This window comes from Tachypleus tridentatus, chromosome 1 (genome assembly GCF_004210375.1).
Source record: "Tachypleus tridentatus isolate NWPU-2018 chromosome 1, ASM421037v1, whole genome shotgun sequence".
NCBI lineage: Eukaryota > Metazoa > Arthropoda > Merostomata > Xiphosura > Limulidae > Tachypleus > Tachypleus tridentatus.
This window is the reverse complement of record NC_134825.1, coordinates 64,371,224-64,396,155: the sequence shown is the minus strand read 5'-3', so window position 1 is coordinate 64,396,155 and position 24,932 is coordinate 64,371,224. Positions and strand designations below refer to the sequence as shown.

The 24,932-nt window shown below is 31.9% G+C and overlaps 1 protein-coding gene across 1 annotated transcript in view; it reads left to right on the top strand.

The window, feature by feature from the left end:
* The first annotated feature begins 5,698 nt into the window (after nt 1-5,698).
* The window catches only part of LOC143250549 (suppressor of lurcher protein 1-like), a 69,147-nt gene continuing 49,913 nt past the window's right edge, over nt 5,699-24,932 (top strand). The window contains exons 1-5 of the mRNA XM_076501277.1: nt 5,699-5,777; nt 12,415-12,595; nt 17,170-17,384; nt 20,924-21,140; nt 23,824-24,050. Coding sequence (XP_076357392.1) covers nt 5,708-5,777; nt 12,415-12,595; nt 17,170-17,384; nt 20,924-21,140; nt 23,824-24,050 — 910 coding nt within the window. The 5' untranslated portion in view covers nt 5,699-5,707. The remainder of the gene's footprint in view (nt 5,778-12,414; nt 12,596-17,169; nt 17,385-20,923; nt 21,141-23,823; nt 24,051-24,932) is intronic.

Sequence of the window (24,932 nt, the reverse complement as noted above, 5' to 3'; positions counted from 1 at the left end):
CTAAACATTCTCAATCTTTTCAGCTATGGGTTCGTTGTAGTGTTATGGTAAATCCCACTATGCACTGGTAAAAAAATAACAAAATAACATTAATTTATGGACTGATAGTATAATAACCCTCGCGTAGTTTTGCGCGAAATTAAGAGAGTATAAACATGCTTAAAAGTATTTCACTCTTCACTACAATATTGTACTTAATTTCTTCTCTAGGCCCAGCATGGCCAGGTGGGTTAAGGCGTTCGACTCGTACTCCGAGGGTCGCGGGTTCGAATCCTGGTCGCACCAAACATGCTCGCACCTTTTAACCAGGGAGGCGTTTATTACGTCAGGATCACTCCCACTATTCTTTGGTAAAAGAGTGGCCCAAGAGTTGGCGGTGAGTGGTGATGACTAACTGCTTTCCCTCTAGTCTTTCACTACTAAATTAAGGATGGCTAGTCCAGATAGCTCTTGAGTAGCTTTGCGCGAAATTCAAAATAATTAACTAACTAACTAACTAATTTCTTCTCAGATGTATAACATTTGCAAGCTGTCGTTCGGAGTAAATATTAAATATTGAAATAGTTCAACTTTATTTAAAAAGGTAATTTTACGACGTTAATAACAAAACTTTTTCTGAAAAAAAATATGTGTAGTGTAGTTTAGTACTGTCGCAACACAGTACAAACACAGTGTGCCGTTTCTAATTGCGAACCATCAATCACAGGAATGATTAGTTGCTTTCAGCATCCACGTTTATTTTATATCTTAGTATTATTAATTATTGTATATTACTTTTCTATTCTAATAGGTTTTATTTTTTACACTAGATACTTAGTGTAAATAAGCAACTTTTAATGTAACTTCTGCTATTTCACGATGGGGAGTTTGGCGCTAGCCTTAACCTTGGCCAATTTTCATTCAATAATTTCCTGAAAAGATTTGTTTTTGAATTTCGCACAAAGCTACTCGAGGGCTATCTGTGCTAGCCGTCCCTAATTTAGCAGTGTAAAACTAGAGGGAAGGCAGCTAGTCATCACCACACACCGACAACTCTTGGGCTACTCCTGAAAAGGACCAGTTCAGTTTGATTTAAGTAGTTTCTATCAGTTCCAAGTTATCTTGTGCTCATTCTACTGCCATACTTCCATCCTCTTTTCTACATTCTATCAGTTGTTCAAGGTGACTTTTCTTTCATATTTTTTTCCTCACCTACCCCTTCATTAATCACGATGGTTTTGGATCCTGCTCTATATTGAAATCTTGTAGTACAAGTGAATTTTCAATGCATCTTTTTCTCGGGTATATACATACGTATAGACTTGTAATCACTGTCTGTTAAAGGCAATAGTTTCCATTTGAAACCAAACAGTTAAAAAAGACATAAAATAAGGTTGACCTCTTTTGCTGAGTTTAAATCCTCTCTTTTTCTCTCGCTATTCTTTGGCTGAGTTTCCCTGTCTTCCTTTCTTAACAAACTTTATAATTTGCTTCATACGTTTCGTGTAACATTAACTAACATCTTCACTGTTAAAAGCGCCTGCAAAAAGAGACAAAACTGTTAAAAAATAACAGATAGTTACGTTTTCACGGGGAAATTAACATAGAATTAAAATACATTTAATTTACCACATCGTTGTAAAAACCGAGTAATTTAATATAATATAATACAAGGATTTTCTTCTTACACCGAAGATAAGTATTTGATTCACAGTAATCATATTCCTGACACTGGTAATGTAGTCCCTCGGTGAGGCAGTAGTAAGTTCACGGACTTATAACGCTAAAATCCTGTGTTCAACTTACCACGGTAGACACAGCAGATTCCCAATGTGGTTTTGGTCTAAAACAAAAATAAACTATTGAAATATTGAGTAATTGTAACAATGTCGTGACACTCTGTCGTTTTTATACTTACACATTAATGTTTTAACAATTAAGAAAGGACTACTCATTTATTCCTTAACGTTATTATCAGACTTTATATCAATAGAGAAAAAAAGTAAGCCTAGTTCAGTATTAATACCAATAAAATTGTCAAATCTAAGTAAATCGATCCAGTTTCATTGTTGTATTTTCGAAATAATTCGATTATAATTTTTTTTAATTATAAATAATTAGGTAAAATAAATAATATTAATTGGACAGTAATTAATAATACCGAGAACTTGTTAGTTATAAGTATTTTCTATTTCCAGAAGAGCAAAGTTATACAATAAGCCATTTGTACTGTACCTACGGCGAGTATCGAAACCCCAATTTTGGCGTCATAAGTCCTCAAACTTCTCACTGACCTACGAAGGGAGGCTCTAAGAAGGTGTTTAGCTATCAAGCTGAATTACATAAGCTCTATTCAACTGTGTGTTTTTTCCTATTTCAAACAGCTTTTCCTGTTGAAGTATATTCACATGTGGATCTTATGATATGTCAACGGAGACATATCATAAGATCAGGGGGGACGTAAAAAACAAGCTGCTACATAACGTAAAAACAGTTAGAAATTCACATAATATGAATGTTTGTTGCATTTTAGGTTCGCTGTGATAATAACGTATCTAAGTGCACACAAACAATATTCAAATATATTTTATACAATATGCATACTACATAAAAAGTAAGCATTTGATCATGTCTTCATCACAAAAAACAACAATAATAATGTATTAAAGAAGCAAATACGCAGTTCAATAGAAACATTGACCGAAACGTTATACGACCTTCAACTGCGTTTAGTATTTCAGATCTTTCGAACACCAACGTATAAATCGTTTACTTTCATGATATACGAAAACAATTTGTATATATTTTTTGATTAGTTGTGGATCTCAGCCTCAAACCATTCCGTATGTAAAAAAAATTACAAATAAAACTGCATGTTTTGGTTTGCGGATGTTTAGCTGCTCTGTCTTACTGTTCAGAGATAATCGATACACATCCTAAAGGTATTTATTAGTGAAATAGCTTTCATAGCTAGTTTCTACGCAGTCCTTTGCTCGCGGCTAACGAACCCATTTAATCACAGATATAACTCATCCTCGTGAGGTATGGCAACATCTATTTCACTTATATCCCAAATACTTTAACTGTATGATATAGCGTGTATTTTATTTATATAAACAGGCTTAGATTCAAATGTGTAGTATGTATCTATGGAAGTTTCTTTATATTCTTGATTACTCTTTCCAGATTACATAAACAAGCTACAAGAGATCTACATGTTTCACACAAACAAGTGAAAGTTGTGTAGTTTCTGTAGCATGCAAAACTTAATGCGTTCATATTCGTTTGAGGTAACATTATGCAATATGTAAGCACGCTTATACCTATTCATTTATAGGAAAACAACAAGGTTCATTGAGCAAAAATACTTTGTATTACTCTTGTAATTAATTCATGAGAGTTTAAGTTTATGATGTTAACTCTATTTGTGCACTACATCTGCTAATGTATGTTTGTTCGTCTTTAAGCACAAAGCTTTACAATGAACTATGTGTGTTCTGCTTACATAGGGTATCGAAACCTAATTTTAGTATTATAATACCTTAGAAGTACTGTTAAGTGTACATACTATAAAAATCATCTCCAAAATAAAAAGAGATGAATTTCAGAAAGCGAAATCATACTCCTGTGTTCCTAGATTTATGATAAGCATAATATTTTATTTTTATTTTTACATACGAAGAATCATGCTATTGAATTATTATTGAGAGAAAGACGTCATTAAGCAGGTAAAAAATCATTTATATATCTTATAGATAGTTTCAGCAAAGTGTTGCCGCTGTAGTGGTCGTAATACATTTTTGGAATTATAATTGTTTTTAGACATAAAGCTGCAGAACAGGACATGAGAGCTCTGCCCACTACTAGTATCGATACCGTGTTTCTGGCAGTATGCGATGACAGACATTCCACTGTGTGACTTAATGTGCTTATTTTCATCTAAATATTGTGAGATATCATTCTAATTATGATAAATACGTTTGTCTTTCTATTAAATCAGACGTTCTTATTAATAGTGAGCATTTATTAAATGAATTAATCGTTATCATAAAATTTCAAAGATTAATGACATACTGAAAATATTTCAGGTGTTCTTCACACGTGGAACTATTTATTCTATCCATAACTGTAGTCACACTGATGACTTTCAATAAACAAATTCTATAACACTGCAATGTCCATTGTAACAAGCTTATGTTCATTGTAACAAGCTTATGTATAAAAGGTTGAAGTAAATCTTACGCCATACCTCTTGACAAACTTTTCTCAGACACTCCTCTGCAGACTATAGGTACAAAAGTACATTGGAGCTGCACCGGAAACTTAAAAGGTGCGTGAAATGGGATTGCAATGGCTCCATTTCCCTCGACAATCTTTCTCGCGAAAAACAACAATTTCGATGAGTAACAGAGAACCTTTAGCTCATAAACTAAGATCAACTTCACGTCCTCGTTTATTGTTTTGTTAACGTTGCCAAAAGATATGTTCAGCTTCATTACAATTACTTTTTTGCTTGGAAAAAATTCTCTTTCCTGACCACACTTCCCTTCAGCTTTAAGAAATAGTACCATGTTTTGTACACGATCTAGATTTGGAGCAAAAGTCTGAACTTATAAATATTCATGAATTAAAGGCACACACGAAATAAGGGGCGTTGACAATAATTTATCGAAGGAGTAAAGTTTGAAAATAATGGTTATCGTCAGATAAATTGACTATTAGGTCTTGTGCCATTAGAAGGATATTCACTAAAAGCGCAGCCTAAAAGCCTTTCCTGTTCGGCGAGTTTGAAGATTCTTCACTGTCATCAAACTATCTATTTGAAAGACAATCAGACAGATAGAGAGATAGAGTATTAATCTTGTAAGTATGTTGTAACACTTTCTTAAAGAAATTGTTTTGATAATATTATTTAAATAAAAACTTTTTTTTCATAAGAATTGTAGAACCCACATAACTATGGTCACACTTTAAATGTGTAAATTTATAGATGACGTAAGATAACGTCTTAGAATTTATGTTTTTAAACTCTAAATAGGTACTTAAACGAAGTATCTGATTATAAGCTATTATAACTTTAATTTTTGAACTATTGTTTTTTCAGAACAATCTTACTTTTTTCATTAATTCCCACATGTTTTCCTGTATATATTGTAAGATACAATAACCTATTTTTGTAGTTGTAAAACATTTAATATTTTTAGAAGTGTAAAATCCTCAAAATCTTTATCAATAATATTATGAACCAAATTCAGAGGAAATCTATTTCTGTAAGATATTTTTATAATACTTATAATTTCTTCTTGAAATCCACAAAGAAAAAATTTATACGTCCGATCTATAAAATTAGATATTACTCTATTTTTAAATTCAAATGACAAAAACCTGCCAAAAGTGAATATATAGCCCAATAAATGTTGGTTTATACTAACTTTCAAAACTTTTATTTAAATTCACTGTTTTAGTATCTAAAAATGGTATGGTGTATGTAGTTCATTCATACATCTTGCATTACTTTGTTTACAATTCAAGTAATTTTGATTTAATGGTTTAACTGTTCTTAAACTTTTATTCTTTCATTTGGTTTCGACAAAAAAACTCTTGTTTCTTAAATACGTTAAGCTCAAACGAAAATATATATAGAAATATTTATATTGTTAGGTCTAAAGTTAAAACTACTATGTTCTTAAAGCATTTTCAAATGTTTGTTTTCATTTTATTTCTATAGATGGCAGTGTTAACCTTTTTCATGTGCCTTCAGTTTTCCTTGTTTTTGGCAACCAAAGCTGTTAATGCAGGTAAGAAAAAATGTTATAATATATGTTATATGATAATGATGTATTAAGAAATTCTTAAGCGAATTATAATAAAGCACTTAAGGCATTCGACTCTGGGAAAATCAGTGAATTTATATTTTAATGTACGCATTAAAACACACAGATAGAATCAATAAAACTAGTTTCTTATCTTGTATTCCAAAGACGGCTGGTATGCAGAACAACGTCCACACTCACGTCCCTAAGACATATACCCAATAACTAATATGTACTTTGTTAACCTGAAGATGACCTAAGAAGGTCAAAACATTGTTCTGTACTTTTTTTAACTAATGTTTTAATACTCATACCAGCAGTCTTTAGAATAAATTTTTACTTAATTGGGTTTCTCGTCATCGTGAATAATTTCTTTCCTTGTTGCAATTTTTTAATGTCAACTAATAATATATCTGTTATGTATAAATATTTGGATGAAGACAGACATTTGAATCTTATCATATTAAAGCCAGTTTTCTAGTGCATACAAATATATCATTATGTAAATGTAAATTCCCACTTATATTTCTGGGGAAAATACTACAGTTTGTCACTTCACCTTAGAAAAACAGTTTCTGCGCATAATTGGTTGTATAAACTTCACTACACATGAGAATACAAATACTAGTACAGATTTAGTTAGATGTAATCTTGCCGGAAATCCTCAATTTACATGTTGGCATAGCTTACTTTGAATTACACATTATAAACTGTAACAAAATGCACACACTTATTGGCTCAGCTTTTATTAAACGGGGTCCATAGATTCTTCTTGGTCCGTTCTCTCTCCAGTCATTTTTGTAAGAACACTAAGTTTAAAAGATATAAAGAATTGGAGCGAATAGTTGTAGCTTCCTTTCAATTTTATATCTACGAATGTCACTTGGCTCTCAGTTGCTTCTTAAACAATCTTCTTTTCTCTCTGCTTTTTAATAATGCAAAGTAGTAGCATTTGATTCATGAATATTTGAAGGTAAAAAAGACAGCTTTGTTTGTTTGTTTCTAGCACAAAAACTACTTAGTATATATTTTTTACTCTTTTGTCTTCCGCAAGGAATCGAAACTGGCATTGTAGCATTGTAAATTAGCTGACCCACCAGAGGATATGTACCTACTCAACAGGCCTTATCATCAATTTTTCACTATACTCTTCACCCACAACCCAAATTTCACAGCCTGCTTCTAGAACAATAAAATACGAACCATAAATCCATGGATTTACGGTCTGGGTACTCAAAACACTGCCACTTGCCTCATCTTTTAGTTAGCCTGGTTTATACCAGGAAACGCTTTATAAGCTTAAAAAATGCAACTTTCCGAAATAAGAAATGTCATTTCAGTTTTAGTTTTATGTTAATGAATTATGCAGAAATTATTACACAACACAAGTTAGTTTTTTACGCTTTCTATCTTGTTGTTTGTGTAGTTTAAAAAAGAAGAATAGTAGTTGTATTATATTTTGATATGATTTTAGTGTTTGGTGCTTTTATCTAATTCTGAAGAGGATGTATAATGATGATAAACACTTACATCCAGATGTTACAGAGACGTTGTTATCTCATAAAATAAACGGAGATCAAGTTGTAGAGGAAATTTTGTTTTCTACGGATTCCTGCATCTTACACGGTATCATCAGATCTTTGTTGTCTTCTAGATGATTGGTGGCACTTTTTTACTAAAGTTTTCGCTGCTCATCACAAGTTATGTCACACTTTGTACCGGACACTTACTGTCTGTCAACTATTTGCCATTCAGTTTGTGTCAGATATATTGCTGTGATAATCAACTTCATCAGTTTGGTCAAATAAGACTTGTTCAACACTTAGCAGTGAGTTATGTTGACTGAATGACTTCCCTACTGTCTGTCAATTCCAAATTAGGGATGGTTATATCCAGATAGCCCTTGTATAGCTCGGCGTGAAAATATTAACGTTATTTGTTTACTGGAAGTAAAGTAAAAGAGTAAATTATTATAGAATTAAACAGTTTAGTTGATGATTTAGTTATTGTGTTCTTCGCTTTGTGTACTAATATTATAACCTGTGTGTAATGTAATTATTTTTTTGTTTGTTGTTAAGTGCAAAACTTAAACCTTCCCTGATGCTTTAGTAGTTCTGATATCTGTAAAATGATCTAATCACACCCTAAATACAAAAAGTATATATCTACATAAAAATATAGTGCATTCTCGAATTAATATTTATAGTGCATTCGATATCATCGTTAGATAAGTTATCATGTTTGTTTGTAGTCAAGTACAAAGCCACACAAATGTCCATCTATGCTCTGCCCACCACTGGTATTGAAACACTGTTTCTAGCGATGTAAAACCGCAGACATACCGCTGTACTACTGGAGGGGAAGAAGTTATTAAATATTTACATAAATAATTAAACGTTTACCTTATTTTTAGTCCACCTTTGATAATTTCATCCCTAAGTGTTTGTCGAAAGTCATATAAGCGCACGTAGAGTCTAAATGAGATAGTTTAGCAAAAGGTTTTTTTGTTTTGTTTTTCTCAAATTATGAAATACATATAATTACGCGAGCGCCTTGAGACAATCAGATGACAAGGAGATTAAAATAAAATATTACTACAAGCTATTTCACTACCATAGAAAAAAAACAAAGGATTGTGAGTGAAATGCCACTGTAACTTTTCTGGAAATTAGAATATGACATCTAACGCTCTTTCCAAATTGGTGTTTGCTTCGTACATGAACAAAAGGTTCTATGTATGGTTGATAACTTGAACACACACATAAAAAACAAAAACGCGTTTCGCACATCAAGTGATAAATTATTGCGTGAATGAATGACGAAATACTTAATTAGAAAAAAATTAACTTTGTAAGTATTAACAGCGTTAATTTAATATACCTTATCTCTTAACGATATTTTCTCTACTTTTGGTGTCATTAGAATGAATAAGAATTCCAATTGTAAATGCTAATAGTACATGTACTAAACCAGTTCTATGTCAATTGACACCATGCCTTGAGTGCTACATGTTACACTTCTACATTTCATCTTGGAATTTAATAATATTAATAATAATATTTAATAATATTATTGTGGAATTTATGTCTAAAAGCAAAACCTATTTTATCTATTTCAAAACTCTATATTTCTTGCCTCCCAATGGCACTGTGGTATGTTTGCGGACTTACACTGCTAGAAACCGGGTTTCTATACTCGTAGTGAGCAGTGCATCAATAACCCTTTGTGTAACTTTGTGCATAATTACAAACAAACTATATTTCTTATATTAATAAAATTACAAAAGTGTTGAACAAACTCACTTAAGCCTAAAACTTATTTTATAATCAGAAGTCTACTTGTCACGGTTACCAACAATTTTTAAACAGAAGATACAAATTCCATTATTTTTGAAGTAATCCTTGAGCTATTGAAAGTGGTACAATAACGTTATGGTAAATTATTTAAGAAAAATAAAGTTGTGTTTCTGTTTTAATTAACAAGTTCACTTTTAGTAGCAATATAAATAAAACGTTTAATTGATACACAACAACATGTCTACGTGCGGATATTTTGTTTTACTTCTCCCTAATATTAACAGATACAAAATATAACTTTTGGAGTGTTTGAAAGTCTTATTAACATGTGTTCCATTGATCGTATTTCTAAACGGATTATGAAACCTCAGAAGTAAAACGTAATATTATTAGAAAAAAAAAAAGGATTTTTAGGTCTTCTTTCAAGTGTAAGCTGAGCCCAATCAGCACGGAAGATCTGTATTGAAAATCTGTGGAGTGCAAAGATCTTATAGCAGAGAGCAATGTTCGGCAACAGAACACATACATGAAATTCTTGATTTGAGTATGTGTGTAGAAAGATAAAATAAGTTATCTGGCTATTTTACAATAATCTTTACTTACACATAAAGAAGTCTTAGAACTCATAGAACAATCGTTATAAGTAATATCTTTTGGATATTATAATTACTTAGCTATTCCATTAGGTAAATATTTTCATACTTATGTACGTGGCTTGCTTTACCCAGAAGTTAATATTTATGATGTGTCTTAAATGTAAAAATATAAATTGTAAGAAATTTTTAATATGAATCAATAGTGCCTTATAACAAATAGCCTAGAATAATGAAAAATAATTTCTTATTTGTTTGTATGTTACCCAAACCTCTTAATAGCCACAAACAAGTAAATAACTTTGGCCCGGCATGGCAAGGTGGGTTAAGGCGTTCGACAAATAACCTGAGAGTTCCAAATATGCTCGCCCTTTTAGCCGTGTGGGCGTTATAATTCGGTCAATCCCATTATTCGTTGGTAAAAGAGTACCCCAAGAGTTGGCGGTGAGTAGTGATGACTAGCTGCCTTCCCTCTAGCCTCACACCGTTAAAATAGGGACGGCTAGCACAGATAGCCCTCAAGTAGCTTTGCGCGAAATTCAAAAACAAACAAATAAATAACTTTACAAGTGTGAGGTGATAATCTATATTTGGAACAAGAATATAAATGCCAAAAGGTGAGAACTTCAGAACGCAGGTGGAAATTATACGAAAAGGTTGATAACTATAAATAAATGTCAGAACTATCATTATTAGTGTCACTTTGTCATAATAAATTAAGTCACAGAAAATACTAGATTGTTTGTTTTGAATTTCGCACAAAGCTACACAAGGGCTATCTGCGCTAGCCGTTCCTAATTTAGCAGTATAAGACTAGAAGGTAGACAAGTAGTCATCACCATTTACTGTCAACTCTCGGGCTACTCTTTTACCAACGAATAGTAGGATTGACAGTCACATTATAATACCCCCACGGCTGAAAGGGCGAGCATGTTTGGTTTGACAGGAATTCGAACCCTCGATTACGAGTCGAGTGTCTTAACCGCCAGGCCATGTCGGGCTGATTCAAAATGAAACTTAAAACAATAAAATCAAAATTGGTGACCAAACTGGTAGCTACAACTATAGCATTCAAAATTCAAAACAAACAAACAAACAAAAACTATTCACATAATTCAGTTTATAAAAGCCATAGATTACTTTCTCATAACATCACATTAACTAAGCTTCTGGTGGTGAAGCTTAGAACTTTATGCTTCGTTTCCTGGTATACAAACATGTGATAGTGTATATTTTCAGAAAGTCACATTGTAATTTTTGTTTTACATGTTTTAGGATTTAATCACCAAGTTCTCAATTACGATCGTGTTTCAGAAGTATTTCGCGTACACATCATGATTAATTTTACCGATTAGAGACCGTCCTTGCAGCTCGAAACTTGTCGAAACGCTTCCACACAGAATATTCAGTCTTTAGAATTCTCCAATCAAGACGCGTTAGGTTTCCCATTTAAGAGATGGTTAAACTAAAATATTTATGTGCTGTCGATTGTTTTTGTCTCTCTTATTCGTTCGTTTTGCTGTTCTTGATGTAAGGTGTATATATATATACACACACTTGAGGTGACCACCACAGCTTTAATGTCAAAATTTTGCTTTTAGTTTCTTACGGTGATCTCTACGTGTTTCTCACATACAATTACGAACTATGTTTGTCATGTTTATAACTAGCTGGAATACCCCACCAAAAAAAATAACACACACTTCCTGACAAATTTGTTGAAGATCCATCAATTTGAAGGGAAATACTGGTAAAAAAACGCAAAATGCAAAACTTAAAATTTGTATGAACCTTTACATGGATCTCATAAACCTCCATGCCAATTTTAGTGAAGATCCATTCACACCCTTTGAAGGGGTTACATGGACAGACAGTGCTACTATATGTTGAAAATTATATCACAAATTAGATGTTGAATTTGTGTGACACGTAAAATGTATTGGGTGACCCATAAAAAAAATTAAGTTGAAACATCGTTGTTTGCACTGTGCAATACTTTTATGTTTCCATGGAGCTCGTGTACACATATATTGTCTACAGACGTTTAAACGTATCAATATATGTATATACACACACATATATCAAACACTCGCAATGATGATAGCCAATATTCAGGATCCTTTAGAAAGTTGCACTGAAGTCAAAGATCTATCTCCTGAATATTCACAACTTACTAGCCCAAAATGTTTAGTAACTTACTCGCTAAATTAACTGTTATTGGTCTAGGTTTCTGTTAGGATTTTATGAGACGCATATCTAAATGTGCTAAGTTTTGGAAGACAGAACTGAAGATTGAGACACACGCTTGTGAAACTTTTGGAATATTTCTATTTGATATTTCAGGATTTTTGTAAAAAAAATAAGCGAGTCAATCATATTTTTTAAAGCTAACAATTTATAGCCACACATCACTGTTTTTTCCTAAACTATAAAAAAATATCATTTAAGTTTTAATACTAGTTTTCTAGATCATTGTCGCAATGAAAAACATTGTATAAGAACTTATTCATGACATAAAATGTGAAAATAAATAAATAATTAAAAACCTAAACGAATTTTTCCACAAAATGTACAAAATGCCATTTCCCCAAATAAAATGACTGCACCTTCATGAAACTTCAAATGCTTAAACTACTTGATTTTATTCAACCAAAACTAAAGCACTGTAATAAAACTATCAGTAAAGTTTTATTTAGGATTACACGATATTAAATCATTATATTGATTTTACAGGCTGTCACTGTATTGTGTATGACAGTACATTTGGGAATGATTATGGAATGTTTACTTCACCCAATTGGCCTGTTCCCTACGAAGATAACATTGACTGTGTGTTATACACGTTTCAAGCTCACGAAGACGAAATCGTGAAGATCAATTTCACCGATTTTGACGTTCAAAAGTCAAATTCAGAGTAAGTACTGACATCCAAAATTGAAAACCGTATTTCGTGAATGTAATTTTAAAAGTCAATGTATATCTATGATCCTAATTCTTGAATAATTTAACAGATTTCAAGAAAATGCTCTGTTTCGATGATATTACGTAGGAACATATAAAAATCTATAAATATTAATTATTTGAATTACCATATATAGAGGAAAGGGGTTAAATTAGTTCACTTATTTTCACGTACCTTAGTAGATATTTACTCCTACTGATTGTAGATGCGAGGGCTAGAATATCCTACATTTTAAGATATTTATTATTTTTAAAATGAACCTCTTTTCTTACAAGTGGATGACATCCAGATACTATCGAATTTTAGGTTACGGTTTTTACAAACACCTCAAAACTTGCTGTTTCTAAATGTAAAATGGCTAGTGTTGGTGTTTTCTACATTCGGTGCTCACTAATAACAGAAAAAAAATTATTTCTTCAGACAGGGACAGAAGTCATTTATTCTACATTAGGTGTCTTCACAAACCCTACAAGAAAACTATTTTTCAGTGAGGGATGACTAGTAATAGTTGTTTTAACCAACTTATTATTTCTTCTTGCCTGTGGAAAAGGATCACATTAGTGAACTCTGTTGTTCACTTACCCTTCTTCTTAAGACTGTTTTACTGTTTTCCGAAATATATCTTTTTTATATCTTATAAAAACCCACCAATCTTTGAATATATTTGTCCAGATATGTTGAATAATTTTGTTAAGTTTTTATTAGAGATAAAAAATATTAAATTAAATTTTGATTGGCTGTGGGTTATAATTTCTTTCAACTCCTACGTACCCCAGATATATGTATAAACTTAGCCTAACGCATTTTAATATCATAAACAATAATATCATAAAGTTTTTCTCATAGGGCTAGACTTATAAAAATATGTATACATGAATTACAAAAGATAAAATTAGCGGAATTATGTGTATAAAATATTTGTAATATAGTTGCAGTTGTCTTCTAAAGTATCATCAAGAGATGTCACAGAAGAAGCCTGAGTACACGAAAGAGGAGTCTTTCTAAGGCTAATATTATAAAACAATAGAATATGAGTGTATTGTATTAAAAAACAGTTCGACTTCAGTGTTTATATGTACTAGTTATTTTTTTTTGTGTCTGTAATTGTTTGAAAATACTTTATAAGCTGTAATTTTCTTTTATATTCGAAACATATTTATATCAAAATTGTATTAAATTAGAACAGACGAATTTTAAGGTATAACGAGGTTTATTCTCGTAATATCATATAAAAGCAATTCACATTATAAATTAAGTCTGATGTAAAATGCATGTGGTGAAAAAATAACTTATATAAAAATATGATTAACGATTCATGGTCTATTCAAGTAGAAAATGTAACACTACATGGACCAACTAACAATCATATATCAAAACGACAAAGTTAAATCACTTACATTACTTTAGCACTCTTAGCAGAATGTGTAAAAGTGATAAAAATATTTTGTTTGTGTGATTCATCTATTAATTGTATTCGGAATTATAAAGCTACACATATTTTTATGGAATAAATGTACTCAACTTTCTGGTGAATATGTATCTAATAACCACCAGTTTGAGAACATTCTGTATAGATTAGTGACTAGGAGTAACTAAATCTTCTCTTCTTTGCTATCGATTTTTTTAGTAATAGAAGTTGTAATTTAACTTAAAATAATTAAATTAATCTTTAGATCTGTTATTTTGGAAACCTACAAATCTTCACAACATATGGACGTGAAAATATACTTGTCCAAAGATACAAACTGGTCCATACGTGTAATGCACATGTAAGATTGTTCAACGTAGTTAGAGGAATTGTTTAATACTTTTTATTATTTAATTTAATCAAACTAAACACTATTTCAAGTCCAGCTTGACTTACTTATAATGTAGCAGGTGGCATTTAAGCATCTTGATATTAAACTTGAAATAATATATTTTTGGTTTTCTACTGACAGTATGAACACACTTTTACATAAATGCAATTACCTAAGAAAACAAACGTGCTCACTTTTTAAAAGACCATATGAATTTGACAGCAGCCCAGCTTTCTACAAAACAACGAAATTAACGTTTGTTCTTATAATATACCAGAAAAGTATTGTTAAAATTTTCAGTAATAGTGAGTTGTCAACCAGATGAAGATATGAAAAAGTAATTGCCTCAGAACTCTTCTTAAGCTCAAAACATAATATAGCAGCGAGTCACGAACAAACGGTTAAGCTAGAAATAATAGGGATCTGAATTCACCAGCCCTTTAAATTATTGAGAAACAAAATAAACTGATAGTCTATATACTTATAAATAACAGGTTTGTAATTAAAAGTTAGTTTCAGAAACAAAATAAAACGATAATCACCTCAAAAAATAGGAATCGAATTCTAGCGTCCACTACAACAGCAGCAAGTTAACAACCGAAAAGTAAAATATATGTTGGAATAATTGGTGATTAGTATCTAAGTAAGAAAAAATGTAGCTAATTAAGGATTAGACTTATGTGATTCTAAGGCTTTCAACAATGCCATCTAAAGGCTCCCTTATTTAGAAACCAACAGAGATTTTCTTTTTTGAATATTGCACAAAGCTGTTTGCGTTAAGCGTTCCCAATTTAGAAATGATGAATCAGTGAAAAGACAGCTAACCAACACCATCAGCCTCCATCTACTGAGCTACTCTTTACCAACAAAAAGTGTAATTGATAATCACATTATAATGTACCCCTGGCTGAAAGGGTGAGCAGGTGTGGTAAAGGGATTCGATCCCTATCCTAGTAGATTGGACAAATCAGCGTCGTGACCAGCATACCCTGCCAGGCCACTACCAGAGCTTTCATAAGCAAAATAAATGAATGTTTCATCAACATTGTAACCAATTGAAATAATATTTAGCTATACAAATTCAAGTTAAAGTGCATCACTGAAATATATGTCTATTAACACTATGTAACAAAAATTTTGTTCCTGGATAGTATGTGTTATTTCTTTGCTTATGTTGTAAAAGTACAGAAAATGGCCATTATTCCTTTCAAACTTTGCTTTTGTGACCTGGATAATGAAATTTAGAAATTAACCTATTTTCTATGTAAAAATGGGCAAATTTGCACATTTTCATTTACATAAGGTCTGAATAAAACAACATATGAGTGAAAAAGCTTTAAAAATGTCGGTGACGCTTCCCCTGACTTGCGACTGGCACACTTTCATCCATCAAATCCCACTCCTTGAGCCTAGATGTCAAAAGCTCGGCAGTCGAGTTTGTTAGACCAAGATCTCTGATCAAATCATTGAGGTCTCATTGGTTGGGGTAGTATGGGTTTCTCTCACCAGCTGCACCTCTGAAATTGTAATCTAAACCTTCAACATCTACCTCCTCTTCTGATTTGCTGCTCTCTTCTGAGAATGGCTGCTTTCTCTCTGGCGGACTGGGTACAGGGAACTCAGGGCAGTGTAGTACTATGGTGATGGATGATGGAAGGTACGGATACATGATAGCAGATGCACTCTTGTGATATTTTTTCTATACCATTGGAAATGTAAAACAATTAAAAGATATTTAAATTTTAAAAGGTCTAAAATTTATATAATATAAAATCTTACTACTCAAGCAAGCAAATATTGTCTGTCTTATCTTTTAGAGGTTTTTTTTTTTGCAGTGCTCACAGGTAAAATGAGGTACCCAGGGTTTGTCCTGATCCCTGACAAGCATGCCGAAATATGCCTTGTAGGCTTCACACATTTCAGGAGATGCCGTCACAGGGTACTTTTTCACTCTTGTCTTGATAAACTGGCCACATACATAGCAGAATAGGTCTGGATAATACTTGCAGCTTCTTAATGCCATCTTTGATAAAATCAGATAGGTTCCTCTGTTCACTCAGGCAGCTAAAACTAAACTGAAATGATGAACCTCTGTATATATATTACTATTGAAAGTTCCAGACAATTCTAAAAGGTACTTGAAAATTCTCGTAAGTTCTACAACATTCTAGAAAACTCTCTATTAGCTACTCTGCTCTGAATTTACCTGGAATGATCTGAAAAATGGATAAATTTGAAAATTAAATTACCCAGATCACAAAAGCAAAGTTTGAAGAGAAAAACAGGTCATTCCCATTTACATTAGGCATAAGCAATTGGGAAATAACACTTTCTGCTCATGAACAAGAAAAAATAAAAATTTTGTTACATAGTGTTATTATAGAGAACAACCAATACGATACGTTTTCAGTTTCACCCGACCTTCAGCTTGAGGATTATGAGGTAAGTATAATTCTTTATATTGTAACTATATTTGATATAAGTTTTCTTATTGCATCAGCACTTTGAAATATTAGAAACATCATTTGTCAACCATAAACTTTACACATAGAATTTTAGATAGCAAACCTACCATTCTAAATTTAAATGGACGAATGATTCACTCTGAGTATATTATTTTTAGTCACAAAAGTCCAAAAGAAATCGATAATATTTCTGATATGTTTTTTCTAAATAATCACAATTTCGAAAAAAAAAACACATGAATCTGCTTAATTTGAACCACAGGTGCCATCTAGGAGATTACGTGAGGTTATTTCTTCACTTAAAGGAATCAGCTGTTGATCAGAAAACACAAGCAAACTCCGTACTGTGTGGGAAGATGGCAGATATCATCCAGACACATTACTCCTCTTCTTCTGCTCTTATATTCGAATTCCACACAGATTGGAAAATTGGCAACAACACCGGATTTCGAGGAACTTACCGTTTTCTCAACAAAAGTAAGTAGATATAGGTTATAAGTGGTTTGTATTATATTGAAACGTATTATTGTGTCATACCATATTTAGTGACTAAGATTTTTTGTAACTTTGTCCTGTCGTTAGTGGTTTCTCTGTTGAATTACCTGGCGAAAATAATTCAATGGCTAGTCCATGTACCTGATAAATTATTAATTTATTTATTTATTAACACTTTTACAAGTTTGAATACTGGTAACTTGTAAGCCACGTTTAAAAATTACAATAACTGCAATACACTAACCTGAACAACTAAATTTATTTATATAACTACGATGCTGAAGATATAAAAAATAAAAAAACAAAACTGATTCCCTCTATCAACTAGAAAAACTATCGAAAAAATAATAATCTCTTTTGATGCTTCACCGAACCTTCTATTTATAATATATCCTCGAATTTACTTGAAAGTCTCACATCAGAATGTTTAGAAGTTTCTCGGCATATTTTACTAACTTTTGCTGTCTTAAAGACATCATTACAGTTAGCAGCTCTCACTAACTAATGAACAAATTACAACATTAACATGTAGCTTACACCAAGTTACTCAGGTAATAATATAATTAGGAGAATAACGACAGCGGAACAAAAATGCATTGTTGATCGACTTAAGGAAGGCATTTCCTGATATTAGAGCTACAAGATATTCCAACGAAAAAATAACACTATCTTGTTATCACTTTTAAAAGCTTTCATTGCTGATTAAACAATGGAAACAATTTCACATAAATGTGTACTTATTCTACCTTTATATTTATTTTTATTCAATATAGCTTCAGTTTTGACCTTTACATTCAGTTTCTATGGATAACAATATTGATGTTATTTTGGTTTCTATTATTATGCTTTTCTTTGAACCATTATCTCTTACTCAGTTGAATTTTGAAAGTAATGTTGAACCAGGAAAATGATACAGATATATTCTTGATATTTTCGGTTTATAAAATCACCAACTCTCTACTAATTTGGTACTTTTTGAATTCTTTAATAATCAACACCCCGACATAAAGTTCACACTTAACCATTCTGATAATGTCCTGAAGTCTAAACCCTTTCTTGATGTTACGGTTACAATTGAAAACAGCAAATTTATTACTACTGTATATTCCAAACCTTCGGTTAAACCCATTATTCTACACTATAGCTCACACCATCCAATGTCTAGTGTCATTACTGTCAATTAAATAGAACTGAAAAAAAAAGCTGCTACATTATACGTTGTAAGATACAAGCCAGGATCAAACTTCAAAAGTTAATGTTGTCCAATGGCTCTCAGGATAGTTACATAACTAAGACAATCCACAGTTTTTAAAAGAGGCAGCAGAAAATGAAAACATCACATCAAAATACTGTCTCATGGATTATGCCCTTAGAATATTATCCATTTAACTAATCATATTTTCAAGTATTAGAATATCTGGTTTGAACATCCAAATAATAGAAAATCCTTGTAACAACTGAACGATATACCTACTTGTTCAGCCTCAAATAACGACAAATTATGCAAATCCAAAATTTATTTTGCTAAAGCCAATGGCAGAGAGAAATATTACACATTTAAGAACATTGTCCATGAAATGACATGTACGTATACACAGTGTTAAGCCACATATGTAGGTTAACTAAGTCGTCCAATACGTGACGATTAAAAATAAAATATTCGTGCCACTGCAGATTTTGACGACAAAGAAGCCGCTTACCGTTACTTCAACTTATACGTCATAATTAACGAGACACCTTATTGAATCAAAAGTTTATGACAACTTTATTCACAGATAATTTAAAAAAATCTCTTTTGATTCAATCCAGATGCCTGTCCCTTGTAATACTATTATTATTATTTAAGTTTTCATTCTATTTATTTGTTTTATTATTTATTTATTTTAATATTTAATATTCATATTACGCAACTCTAATTTGATCAACAATACGTTTATCATCCTTCAAAATGCATCATTCAAATATATTGCTGTAGTTGTACATTCTCAGTTATTGTAATTAAAGAGCGGTTTTGTAACCTGTGATGTTCATACTCTTGCAAAAGGCATAAGACGAAACGTCAGGTAGAACAAATAAACATTTATCTGAGGTTGTTGGTCGACTTCATTGAAAATATCACTAACTTCTTAAAAGACAAATCTCTTGGTGAAAGCACCTTTATTATAATATTCTAATTATCTTTCAGTATTTGTTTATTGTCAAGCACAAAATTACAAATAAGTTATCTGTGCTCTACAGGATTAAAAACCTCCAGTTTAGATTTACAAATTTCAAACGTACTGTTGAGACAAATTATCTTTCAAAAGGGTTTATTCGATATTGACAATGTATGGATCACGTGCTTAATATGACCCAGTTAACTATTCTTTTAAGACATTAAAACTCGTTGCAATGTTAATTTAATGCATTTTTGTCAAAATATTTTCTCAGCTTTATTATTTTACTCTTTACTCACGTAAACACGAGTAAATTTAATACACGTAGAAATACCTCAGACAAGTCTTTAAGAAATAAACCTCATAACAATACACAGATATATAATGTTTGTTTCCCTCGGTGGGCTCAGAAGATAGCCCGATGTCGCTTTGCTATAAAAAAAACAAAAAACACACACATAATGTCTGTTGCTTTGAGCTTACTGTTCTTTGTGTAAATTACTAAAGAAATTTTATTTTTGTATTCTAACCAAATGCGATATATCTAATAATATTGCTAACAACGTAAAATACACGTCTTTCCGTTGTCACGAAACAAATGTTACTGACACATCGGTAAATGTCATAACAAAAAATGTAATATTCATCAGTGTGTACTTTTATGCCCTGAATTCAAAAACAGTTTTCTTCTATATAATGGTTTTGTGGAAAAATCAGGCTCTAAAGTCAAGACTCTCAGCATTAAACATACATAGTAAAATCCTCAGCTCTTAGCAGGTAAGTTAGTATTTTATTTGACATGATAAATAATTTGTGCACGATCAAAAAATCCATAAATATTAATTTAATATTAGTAAGATTTGAACCTTTAATTTGCTAAACAAAACATGTTGGTTTTCACCTCCGAACTACAATAACTGTATCATTTATACGTTAAATCATATATTGCATAATCTACTGATGATTTTAGGATAAGATTTATTTCTAAACATTTTAACTGACAAAAAAAAACTTACTGAAAAAAATATTTTAACGTGCCATAATACTTCCCCATTACTCCGCTGATCTAAGAAAGTGCTACAAAGAAATAAAAAATATTGCCAAGTAGTTAATGATCCTGGCAATAAATTATCATTATTTGAGTGCTTATTACATTTCAGTCATTCTCGATAGTACACGAATTTATGTGTTTTTTTTCTCAATGAGCAGTGTATCTAAATTTGAAAATAGACATTTTACTTTCTCCGTATATTATCAGAGTAAGTGCACACCATATATCAATCCATGTATATTCCTAACCTGTTTTTCGATGAGCTAATGGAACCTAGATCAGTGATGAAACCTATGTACTTTCTTTGACATTAGGTTTGTTTTTGAATGATGGAGAGCCTCTTTTTGGCACCAAGTGTGACTACCAGTTTTTTAGAAGTAATAAGTCCCAGAGTAAAGGCTATTTCTTTTCACCTCTATACCCCAGTATCTACCCTCGGAACGTTAAGTGTGCATACCATTTTATGGGAAAGTACAATGAGAGAGTTTCGATAAATTTTGAAAAGGTCCGGCTACAGCTAGGAGACATCAGGTTGGTAACTGTTTTCGGAAATCAGTATTGATTACTAAGCATTTCAGGCACTATCTTATTTACTTGTTTAATTGGATATAAGTAACTCATATTGTTAGCGTAATTGTAGTACTTCTAAGAACTCATTTCAGTTGGCATCTTTCTGTTATCCGGGTACAAGTTCTCATTCTTCGCAAGGGTTCTAACATATCATTTACACTTTAGATGCATAGGGGTTAGAAAAACCAAAACTACGACATCTGAATAAAATACAGTTTAATTTCAGGGTTTTATCAGGACGGATGAGCCCTTTCAATATAACAGATGTATCAGCTTTTATTAGAATGTAGACAAGATATGTTTATTTGCAATGATAAAAAACATATTCAGCAGATTCAGTTATAGTTCTTGAGACACAGGCCAGGCATGGCCAGGTGGGTTAAGGCGTTCGACTCGTAATCTGAGGTTCGCGGGTTCAAATCCCCGTTGCACCGAACATGCTTGCCCTTTCAGCTGTGAACGCGTTATAATGTAACGGACAATCCCACTATTCGTTGGTAAAAGAGTAGCCCAAGAGTTGGCGGTGGGTAGTGATGACTAACTGCCTTTACTCTAGTCTTAAACTGGAAAATTAGAGATGGCTGGTGCAGATAGCTCTTGAGTAGCTTTGCGCGAAAATCAAACCAATCTTGAGACACACCAAGTTTTCCTGTAAGTAATTTATGATTCTCGATAATTTTGTCCTCTAGTGAAATGTACCTCCATTAGAACATAATTTTAAAGACATAATCATGTTAAGTATGATGTTTTCATTATTATTACCCTGCAATATTATCACTAATTTATATTTATAAATTCCTTTGAATGCCATGGTTCGTAGCTGTCCAAGTGCTGGACACTTTAATCTCCGTCTTTCGGATGATGAGTATTTTTAAACATTTTTAATGAAAATGGTGAGCTAACACTCATAAAAATACAGATATTGAAACTTCTCATTATTGGCCGAGTCCTTAGAAACATGTAGGGAATGCCAGATGAAAAGTTTGACAAGTAACATTTATGAAAGATAGTTTCATAATTGTAAAGAAAATAAAGTAAGGAGGTTTGATCTTCAATTCAAGACTCTTTCTTTCATGTAAAAATATCAGTCATGAGAGAAAAATTAAAATCGACTCTTGAAGGTCATGCCTCAAAATCTATCCGATTAATTTGCTTTTACAACTAAAATAACAATCTACCAAAACATTTTTTATACCAGTTCGAAGAAAAGTAATCTGGCAAAAGTAGACGTCCATTAAGTTTCTTTCCGGTGAATTAAGTTCAAACTTCTTAAACGAAAACTTCATAATAAAGAACGAGGGACGGTTTCTGTTACTTTCTGGGTCAGACTCTCTCGGATGTATACTGACAACGATACATCAAAAACGGTATATGAAGTTGAACCTACAGATTGTAAAAGCTTACATATTGGAGGAACAAGCAAGCAGTTCTTCACAAGTTTGGAAGAAGTTTTAAATTTCTTTTCATGTGTATCGATACGTCTAAATGTCTAAACACAGTAATTACTTGGAAACAGAGAGAGAATAATATAAACAGATGTAAAATAATAAAAGTGCTTTTAATAGAAAATGTAAATCTGTTCCGCTGTATCTTGTTTTGATTAATATTTTTCTGTTTATCTAAACAAGAAATTCCGTATTTGGATTCACCTGTAAATTGATCGTTAAGTGATGCATAATTTAATTTGATTACATGTTATATAAATTCTTATCGTAAATTCATAATACCTTAAAGTAGGCTATTACACTGAAACAAATATGTTTAAGTATTCATCTTGGACGTTAAAGTCAGTATTGAATATCACTATTTAATATTAACTCAAATTACTTTAAAATTTGTTGAAATATCGTTTCTTGTTGTAATTGATTGATACATAACTTTCTATGTACTCGTTTTCTCTTTCTTAAGATTAAGTGTGTTTCTTATAAGTCATCTGATGGTGTTTGGTTAACTAATGAAATGTCTTGAAATAAAACAAACTACTTGCTCCGCAAATTTGTGTAATTTTCAAAAATTGTTTATAGTGGAGCTCTTTCTCATTTTTAAAATGAATGAATCTCTGTTTCGAAGTTATTCTATGAAGAAATGTAAAGTTGGAGTTAATATGACGTCATACTATGTGGTTTGGTTTCTTTTGAATTTCGCGCAAAGCTACACGAGGGCTATCTGCACTAGCCGTCCCTAATTTTACAGTGTAAATCTATAGGAAAGGCAGCTATTCATCATCACCCGCTACCAACTCTTGGGCTGCGCTTTTGCCAACGAATAGTGTGATTTATCGTCACATTATAACGTCCTCAAGGCTGAAAGAGCCACCATATTTGGTGGGACAGGGATTCGCACCCGCGATTCTCAGATTACGAGTAATGTGCCTTAACCACTTGGCCATGCCAGGCCTCACACTATGTGAACGAAGTCAGTGTGAGATATCAGTATCATTTGAAATAATGAAACTAATCTTTATGTTTTATCCACGCTAGCACTGAATTTATCACACATAACTAGGCTATTAGTAGATGTTAGCTGTTGAAAGTAAGAATGAATTGAAGTTAGATTAAACATATCCGTGTCAATTTTTTTCTTGTTAAATTTTTGTTAGAGGAAAACACCAACATTAAACTAATGTAAAAACCATCTTATTTAGCTGTCTCTATAGTGAAGATAAAATCAAAGTGCACGACGGAAAGGATGCCCGGAGCCCTCTGATTGGACAATTATGTAACTACTATGATTTCGTAGAATTTCTATCTAGTGGTCCTGACTTGTATATTGAATTCAAAAGCCAGAGTCACTTTGCTGGCCAGGGATTCAAAGCAGCTTTCGAATTTAAAGAAGAAAACCTTAACGTAGGATTTAATCTTCCATCGACAGGTAAAACAAACATATGAAACAATCAAATAGGAACAGGAATTAATTAATTAATGACTGAAATAAACTTATATTTTACCTTTATTGCTACTTCTTGACCTCTTTGTTAAATTTCGACCTTTTATTTCTGAAGTTAGCTTACTTCATCTGGTCATAGTTTGTTTTTATCTATACGTTATTTTTTAAATTAGTAGTTCATTATTTTCATTTATTTTTTTGAGTTTATGCTCAAGCACACCCTGTGTTCAAATATTAAACCTAAATTCAAAACCTTAATGTAATATAACTTTTAACATTTGTATTTCTTGCCTTTTTTAACTGTCCAGGAATAATAGCTCGAGTAGCAGCGTTAATGTGCTTACCTTTTTATCATAAAAATAAAAAGAAAATCCTTTATATTATTATCTGTGTGAAAACATGCTATTGGTAAAAGTAAAATAAGTACATTTAGTCCTTCTTACAAGACATTCCTCGTGTATCTTTTAATTACATGCCATTGATGTTGATAGTTCGTATAAATATCTTAATTCAATTAACTTCTAAAACGTAATGATTTTATTAGCTCTCCTTCACAGTTAAGATAATATTTCGCATCTAAAATGTATTTGATCCAATATAAACTAAAATGCAAATAAGCAACCTGAGAGCGTGAATTCTAATATCTAAGAAAATAAACTCAACCACCATAAATACTCTTCAAAAAAAGAAACGCAAAAGGCAAAATTTGAGACAAATTGTTAACAAGTTTATTCCGGGTAGTTCTGTATGACATGTGTGAAACTTTGCACATTCACTGCTGAACATCCAAAGTCTGCAAAGGCGAAGTCCACGCTCACTAGTTGAAGTTTAACGTCACTCAACGTCAATAACGAGTATGCCCCCCCG